This window comes from Nicotiana tabacum, chromosome 9 (genome assembly GCF_000715075.1).
Source record: "Nicotiana tabacum cultivar K326 chromosome 9, ASM71507v2, whole genome shotgun sequence".
NCBI lineage: Eukaryota > Viridiplantae > Streptophyta > Magnoliopsida > Solanales > Solanaceae > Nicotiana > Nicotiana tabacum.
Genome location: NC_134088.1, coordinates 33,885,465 through 33,894,535, shown reverse-complemented (window position 1 = coordinate 33,894,535; position 9,071 = coordinate 33,885,465). Strand labels below are relative to the sequence as shown.

The 9,071-nt window shown below is 36.8% G+C and overlaps 1 protein-coding gene and 1 non-coding gene across 2 annotated transcripts; both read left to right on the top strand.

Moving 5' to 3' along the window:
• Positions 1 to 384: 384 nt before the first annotated feature.
• LOC142164473 (small nucleolar RNA R71) lies at positions 385 to 491 on the top strand. The gene has a single exon (XR_012695241.1). It is a non-coding gene; the product is annotated as a small nucleolar RNA R71 (small nucleolar RNA).
• A 2,581-nt stretch (positions 492 to 3,072) lies between these two features.
• Positions 3,073 to 5,842, top strand: LOC107827280 (glucan endo-1,3-beta-glucosidase 5-like). Its single transcript, XM_016654376.2, has 2 exons — positions 3,073 to 3,558; positions 4,606 to 5,842. Exons 1-2 carry the CDS (start codon positions 3,206 to 3,208, stop codon positions 5,765 to 5,767), a joined length of 1,515 nt encoding a protein of 504 aa, XP_016509862.1. The 5' UTR covers positions 3,073 to 3,205; the 3' UTR covers positions 5,768 to 5,842.
• Positions 5,843 to 9,071: the final 3,229 nt, after the last annotated feature.

Genomic DNA, 9,071 nt, shown 5'->3' with positions numbered 1-9,071 from the left:
ATTGTCTTTTTCGCACTCCAAGAGCATGCATATGGTTGGTTAATACATGGTGTACATAAGCCCCCATTAGTCGCATCAACTATGTGTACCTGCTGCTTCTGGCCTGATTCATCAATTATTTTGGTGAGGATACTCATTTGTGTCATCAGAGTGGCCATATTTTCGGCTATGGAGTTGTTTGGGTCCAAAGCCACTGAATGAACTACAGGAGTGATCGTAGAGTCTCTTATCATCCATCCTGAGTTTTGAGCTATTTTATCAAGTAGGATCTTGCATTCTCTGAATGATTTACTCAAAAATGCTCCATATGTTGAAGCATAAACATTGGCCTTTAAGTTGTCTGCCAATCCCATGTAGAACCTCTGCCCCAATATATGATCTGGAATGCCATGATGTGGACACTTAACCAGCATACCCTTGAACCTCTCCCACGTTTCTTGTAGTGTTTTTGTTGGTCTCTGTCTGAAGCTTAATATCTCATCAATTTATTTGGCAGTTTTATTGGGTGAACTTGTTCAAAAATTACTTGACTAATTCCTCCCAAGTAGTGATGTAGTTTATGGGTAGTGAATTAAGCCAAGTCTGAACCTCTCCTATCACCGAGAATGGAAACAATATCAACTTTATTACTTCCGGTGTCACATTAGTTTGCTTTTGCGTGACACATATCGACAGGAAATTTTTCACATGCTGTTGAGGATCTTCAATGTAAGACCCTGAGAACAGTCCCTTGTTCTGCAACAAATGTAGGATGTTGTTTGTGATTTAAAATGATTCCCCTTGTATCTGAGGGACTGCAATTATGGTTGCCAGATTTTCGCGGTGGGTTGTGCCCAATCATACAATGCTGCTTCTGGCACAAAAGGCACCACACCCTGATTGTTCGGGTCATTCGTATTGTTTCTGTTATTTAGATATTCTATTCTGTCATCCATGTATGGTTCGATTTGTTATGTTGAGTTCTGTTGTTGTTTGCCCTTCTTGTTATCATGATTCAGTGCCTTGAAAACTTTATCAGGATCTGATAATGCTTTGAACAATTCATCAGTTCTTGAGGAGTTTCTAGGCATGCACCTGTAACACCCAAGACTACAAACGTTAGAATTTCAATGTATTTAGTTTAAAATGAAGAAAATTGACTACACCAAGAATTCTAGCACTTCTTTTAGTTGCAATTAATAACACCGTTAAGTCCCCGCCAACGGCGCTGAAATTTGATCACGCCCAACTATGCCTTATAAAAAGGACTAAGCAGTCGTTACAAATATATTCCGGTTAATAAGTCCAGAGTCGAATCCCACAAGGAATTAACCTATTAAGCACAGCTACTAGACTCGCACAAATTCACGCAATCAATATTCAGAAATATTAAAATAACAAGTTGGATGTTTACTAACTAAATAACACGTAATGAAAATGCAGTACTTAATAATTAACTACGAACATGTTGTAGACAAGAATTGGAATGATCTAAGGTTCTGACCTCCCCTATTGTTGGAATCCTTTCCGCTATGTTTTCTATAAATTTGCCTAAGTTTTCTCTACCGATCATGAGCTCTCTGAGTGTCGTAATTCTCTCCCGAGTAACTATCACAATTTACTAGATAAATTCTTCCGAATTATGCTAGCTAGCACTAAGTTACGGCTCACTCGGATATCAACCAAGGTTTTGTTATTCCTAATCTCACCTTTAAAGCCTCCGTATTGATCCTTCATATACTTTAGGAGTGATGTTGTTCAACAACTACCTAAATATGCACTCTCTTCCGAGTAATACACACTAAATAGGCACAGTCGATTGAGAGCTCTTCAACCAACCACAATAATAACGTAGTTGAACAAATAGAGAAAATACTACGGCAAATCTATAATAATGTAACAGGAAAATCATCCTCCAATAGGTTCCATCAAAACCCTAGATTATGAGTTTAGCTACTCATACTCATAGTAACAATATCCCAAGTATTTTGCATAAATAAATTACAAAGTAAAGATGAAGGAATGTAGAAATCGATGATTGTATCTCCCAACTGGTGTTCCACGAGCTATTCTTGCCTCCGGTCGCAAAACTCCACGAGCTGTTCCGTGAGGCTCCACGCGAGATGAACCTCGCCTAACACTGAGCGGCGCCAGCTCCCACGCGAGCTCGAGCTCGCCTCACCCTTCGCGACGCCTGCTCCTACGCGAGCTCAGAGGCTCGCATCGCCAGCTTCCACGCGAGATCAAAGGGTCGCCTCGCGAGCTTCTTCATCTTTTCACTGCTTAATGCATTCTTTCTTCTTTCCAAAGTTTTCGAGCACACTTTATTCTTTAAATCTTCCTTTTGCTCTAATTTCATCTCCAATTCACCTACACATAAAATAGACTCCATTACGCGCAAAGAAAGTGTAATTTAACATTAAAGCACATAAAATGCAAGGTAATTGATGTACTAAATATGGAATTATAGCCAGCCACACATCAGTGAACTTACGATTAAACTTGGGAAAATCTTTTAAACCTCAAATTGCCAACTTTCGGCAAAATAATACAAATCAACCTACGGGCCTCCGGATTCGGTTTCGGATATACGTCCAAGTCCAAAATCACGATACGAAACTATCGGAGCCATTAAAACACCGTTTCGGGGTCGTTTTTACAAAAGTCAAATTTTGGTCAACATTTCTAACTAATTAGGCTTTTAAGCCAAAAATTAACCAAAGGGTCTAAATCAACCCGAAACCTTTCCGGAACGAAACCAATCAATCCCGTAAGTTATAAAGCCAAAATTACACATGTGTGAAGCATCAAAGAGGAAACGGGCGCAAATACACAAAACGACCGGTCGGGTCGTTACAATTAGTTGCTATAATAGGTAAATATAACTTATGGTAATAAAAACTTCTTATAGTGACATGTATATAAGTTAAAGTAATCCATAATTAATTAAGCAATAATATTTGAGGACTGAAACTAAGACAGGTGCATTTCTTCACCATATAACTCAAGTAGAGGAAACCTAGCAAGAGAGTCACCAGCATTCGTACTCCATTCCTTTCTTTGAACATCCTTTCTCTCTCTTCCTTTCTCGGCTATATTTCTATTAAGGATTCCTAATTGCCCCAAGTTCTGATCCCTTACTTTTAACTACGTACAATCCCTTTCAACTTCAAACATATATAAAGCCCTCCACCAATAATCTTAATTGTATTAGCAATTTTCTATCATGGAACATTTTCACTTTCATCGTAGCATCTTCTTCTTGTGGATTTTGTTCGTAATAGTCGTCGAAAAAGTGTCAATAGCAGAGGGCATGGGCGTGAACTGGGGAACGCGGGCATCTCATCCGCTACCACCAGACATCGTAGTGAAGCTGTTAAAAGAGAACGGATTCAACAAAGTGAAATTGTTCGAAGCGGATCCAGGAGCGTTGAAGGCGCTAGGGAGATCAGGTATTCAGGTTATGGTTGGAATACCTAATGACATGTTAGCATCATTGGCCAGCACTGTTCGTGCTGCTGAGGAATGGGTGCAACAGAATGTTTCCTCCTTTATTTCCAAGAATGGCGTCGATATCAGGTTTCCTACTCATTTTTCTTCCCCAAACTCTACATCAATTAATATATTATTGCTATGCAGTTAAGTTTGTCTTCCTTAAAAATATTTTGAAATTGTAAGCTTCAATATGTTGTCCTATGTTCCTATCTTCATTCTTCAATATTAATGTCATGCGTAAACAAGCAATTTTCAGTAAAAACATGAGCTTGCTTGTAAACTAAGGTATGGAATATCTGTTCAAGGTGATTTCTCGTTAGGTGATGATGCATGGCTTTCTTTGTGCCATGTGGATATATAAGATGTCATCAAACTCTACATGCAAAACAGTGTGGATATATATAAACTCTAGATGTCATCATTTTGCTTTTCTTTCTATTTTCCCGCTTATTATACCCAGCAGAATGTTTGTAATTTATAAATTTATGTGTGTAATTACTAACATAAGCTTTAAGTTATACTAATACTGACAGCTATTGAACTTTTTATTCATTAATATAATTTAACATGTTACAACGTATTGCTTGCAATATTATTTATCAAGTGTATTAGATAGATTTATCTGATAAGTATTTACATTTTTTAATTAATCTGATTGTATATATATTCTCAAAACACAAATACTCTACTGTCGTATGTTACTCTGTTTCATTTGCTCATAATAGTCCATCAACTCTTTGAATTGCACCGTCTTGCATTCTTTATTATTCTATTGTTTCCCTGTTTTTTCTTGGTGGTGTTCTAGCCCGCTGACCATTATAACTTATATTAGTAGTCAATTGAATTGTACGATGTGATATCTTAACTTTGTGTCTTCCTTATTTTAATTGAGAAATAAATTTTAGGTACTTGTATATTAATACTACTATTTTACTCTCTTAGCGAACAAAAGTAGTCTAATACGGAGTAAGTTTTTTTCACATCACCATAATTATGTCGTATTTCTTCTCCATGTATTAAAATCAAATTAAGAAAAATATCGTCGATCCAAACCAAAACTTATTAATCAATTACGAAAATTGTTTACTTTCTTCTTATTTTATACAAAATTACATTTTGATTGTCTCACAGGTATGTGGCAGTCGGAAATGAGCCTTTTCTGAAAGCCTACAAAGACACATTCATTAAAACAACATTACCGGCCTTAGAAAATGTGCAAGCAGCTCTTATTAAAGCAGGCCTAGGACGACAAGTCAAGATTACTGTTCCAATTAATGCAGATGTGTACAAAACAGACAGTGGAGTCCCCTCAGGTGGAAATTTCAGATCAGACATTCATAATCTCATGATGAAAATTGTTAAGTTCCTAAGTGACAATGGGGGTCCTCTCACTATTAACATCTATCCTTTCCTTAGCCTGTACGCTGACCCTCATTTCCCAATTGACTTCGCCTTCTTCTCTGGCTCTTCCTCTCCCGTCGTGGACGGTTCCATCACGTATAACAATGTTTTTGAAGCTAATTATGATACCCTTGTTTGGGCTCTCGAGAAAAATGGTTTTGGTTCGATGCCTATAATCGTAGGAGAAATCGGTTGGCCTACTGATGGTGATGCCAACGCGAACATTGAATATGCTAGAAAGTTCAATCAAGGTCTACTAGACCGAATTAGTCGTGGTATAGGCACACCTAAACGGCCTACACCACCAGACATTTACATTTTCGGGCTCGTGGATGAAGATGCCAAGAGCATTGAACCGGGGAATTTCGAGCGCCATTGGGGTGTTTTTGCCTTTGATGGAGCCATTAAGTACCAACTTGATTTAGGTAACAATCGAAGTCTGACGTCGGCTAAAGGCGTACGATATTTGGCTAGAAAATGGTGTGTAATGGCACCTGAGGCAAATGTTATGGACCCGAGCTTGCCAGAAAGTATAAATTATGCTTGTAGCTATGCAGATTGCACTAGTCTTGGATATGGTTCGTCATGTGGTGGACTTGACGTTAAGAGCAATGCTTCATATGCATTTAATATGTATTATCAAACTATGAATCAACAGAAAGGGTCGTGTGAAAGGTTTCACAATTTGTCCGTCATTACAACAATTGATCCATCTCCTAGTTCTTCAGGCAGGGGCAACTCTTCTTCTTGTCGTTTTGAGATAATGATTGATGTGGGAAGGCACCAGTCAAGGGCAAATCCAGGAACTTCTTCGGCTACAAAGATCAAACATTTTTCTCTTGTTTTCTTTGTGCTAGCATTCGTAGTGGACTACTACATGTCTCTGCCTTAGCTCATTTGAGAGTTCATGTACATATGTACCGCTCCTTACTATAACTTTCTTTTAAATTTTATTCTTTCGTCCAAACTAATTGCAATATCCCTTGTTCCCTTTATTTTGTGTGTTTACGCTGTCATCCTGCTTTATATATTTAATTACTTAGTTATTTGCAGAGGCGGATCCAGAATTTGAGGTTTAGGGGTACATATATAAATATATAAGTATTATTTAATAATGATATTTAAATAAGTAAAAAGAAAAGAAGAAAACTCATTTTAAGAATTGTGTTTCTTCGTACTGGTCTCAACCGTTGCCTTTTTAAATTAAAGAGAACAACCGTTGGCTTTTGAAAAGGTTTTGTCTATTTAAATGTTCACTCTAGCATACAATACGTCGATGATCACATCTAACTATGTCCGACAAAAAAAACTAGCAAGTCATACAAATATAATTCAATTTAAAGTTCGGATGCTGAATCCCACAAAATATTAACCTATCTATCACAACTTTATCCATCTCTAGAATACAAGCAAATCAACTTCTCAAAATATTCAAATAATGTTTTTTTGATTGTTTTTTAACTACTAAATGCAAATAAAGAAAATGCAATAAAATTAGCAACTAAGTGTGCAAAGGGCCGCAGATAAGGTTAAAGAGGCCTAGAATTAATATCTTACCAATTATGAGAATCCTTTTCGCTATGTTACCTATAATTCTATCAATTTATACTCTACTAATCGTGAGAAATTCACTTACCATAATTCATTCTCGAGCAATCACAATAATTTACTATATTTATTCTCTCGAACTACCCTAGCTAATAATTTCTCACTACTCACTTTGACCACGTCAAAGCTTTGTTATCTCTTATCCCACTTTTAAACCTACAATATTGATCTCTCATATACCTAGGGACTGATATTGCCCAACAACCGCCTAAATATGTATTCTCTCTCGAGCAACACATAATAAATATGTATAGTAAATTAGTAACGATCTGATAGGTCGCTTTGAGTACTAGTTCTTTTTAATGTGTTTCGAGACTTTTCTTAGCCTAATTTGATGATTTATGACTTGCGTGTGTAATCCATGTCTATTTTCGAAAAGTTTATATGTGAAAATTTGAAGAAAATATAATTTTTAACTTTAAATGTGGCTAAAGTTGACCACGGTCAACGTTTTTGGTAAACGACCTCGAATCGGTATTTTAACGATTCCAGTAAGTTCGTATAATATTTTGGACTTGTACGCATGTTCGGTTGGGGTCCTGGGTGACCCAAGTCCGTTTCGGTGCATTATGAGAAAACTTGAAAAATGAATTTTGAACTTGAAAATCTTAAGTTTTAAGATCAATTCGATGTTATTTTGATGATTTGAGTTAGTGAGCGAGTTTGTATCATGTTATTACACTTGTGTGAATGTCTGGATTGGATCCCGGGGGGTTCAGGGGAATTTCGGATGTATTTTGGTTGGTTTTGGCATCTAAAGGCAGCAACTTGTGTGGAATGTCTGCAGGTCTCGCATTTGCGAGGACCTGTTCGCAAATGCGAGCACTACAATTGCAACGTCAAGCTCGCATTTGCAACACTAAAGAGGGTTGGGTCAGCTTCGCTTTTGCGAAGCTATGATCGCATTTGCGTAGGTGGAGGTCTTCACTTTTGCGAGGATTCTGTTGCATTTGCGACTATGAAGGAATTAGGGAAAGCTTCACATTTGTGGACTCCCCAGGGTTTGCAATTGTAATTAATTTATCGTTTTTGCAATGTTGGGGGCTCAGAGACTGGTTTACAATTGCGACCAGTTGTTCGCCTTTGCATTGCAAATACAAGAGTTTGCAATTGCGACATCTGCTGCTAGGTAAAATGTGCGAATTTCGGGACTTACCTCATTTTACGCTATTTTTTAACCCTAGACTCTATAGAGGCGATTTTTGGAGAGTTATTTCTTCTCAAATCATAGGTTAGTAATCTTAACTTATTTTTATTCAATTTGCATTACCTTTTCATGAATTTCACAGTCAAATCTAATAATTTCAAAGTAGAAATTGGGGGTTTTGGATAGAACTTAGGGATTTTGTAAAATTGAGATTTAAACCTCGAATTGAGATCGAATTTCAAAACTAATCACATATCCGGGCTCGTGGGTGAATGGGTAATCGGGATTTGATCTTAATTTCTGATTTCAACCACATGGGGCCAGGTTAACTTTTTGTTGACCTTTTCAATTATTTTAAAATTTTAACTTTTTTCATTCGAGGGTAGTTTATAAAGCTTGTTTTGACTTGTTTGAACAATATTTGACTAGATTTGATTTGTAGGCTTGTTCTAAAGGAAAAGTCATGTTGGATTGTTGATTTGTGTTTTGGAAAGAGGCAAATGTCTTGGTTAACCTTGATCTGAGAGAAATAGGGTAGAATCGAATCTATTTGATATGTGATCTATGTGTTGCGGGCGGCGTATATGCAAGGTGACGGGTGCATTGCATTGGCTATGGGATAAGCATGCGGGTAGAATTAGCCTTATTTGTGCCATGTTAGTTGTGCATTATGTCTTCCATGCTTTAGATAGATTGTTTGATTCTTTAATTTCTCACATTTATGTTATTTTCTACGTTGAGATTATTGAGATATTGGTGTTGAGATCGTTGATTTGTTGATTTGTTGATTTGTTGTTGGTGCTAATTGTTGGAAGATTCTCATACGACGAGTTATGTTCAAATACTATTGTTGATGTTGATTTTTCTTCCCACCTTGCTTGGTATGGTGTTATTTGTGGTGCATGGTGAGGAAGAGTGAAATGCACGAAGGGTATTGATGTGCTTGTAGGAAAGAGTGATTGTGCACGAAAGGTGTTTCCATGCCTTATTTATATATTGATATTCTTGCTTGAGTGGACGTGAGGATATGCACGAAGGGTATTTTCGTGCTTGTTTTTACATTATCATGTGAGAATGAGAGTAAAATCACAAAGGGTGATGCCATGCAATTGTATTCACATTATGTATGAGGATAAGAGCAAAAGCACGAAGGGTGATGCCCTGTAATTATTTTTACATTATATGTGAGGATAAGAGTAAAAGCATGAGGGTGATACTATGAAATTTTATTAATTTAATTGCTCTTTACTTAGGTATTTGGAATGTGGACTTGAAAGAGTTTTACTCAGTGATACTTTACTTTATGTTTCCGTTTTATTATCCCTTTACTTGTGGTAATGTTATCCCTTTCACATGTTCCTATCCCGTTGTTATATTTGATTCTTTACTTGTTATTTCATTACTTTTGATATATAATTGCACATGTTTATTATACGTGTTT

What these genes read in the sequence shown, in the direction of transcription:
- LOC107827280 (XM_016654376.2), top strand. Translation starts at nt 3,206, where the DNA reads ATGGAACATTTTCACTTTCATCGTAGCATCTTCTTCTTGTGGATTTTG. An exon ending in AAGAATGGCGTCGATATCAG is followed by an intron (nt 3,559 to 4,605) that starts GTTTCCTACTCA and finishes ATTGTCTCACAG; the next exon opens with GTATGTGGCAGTCGGAAATG.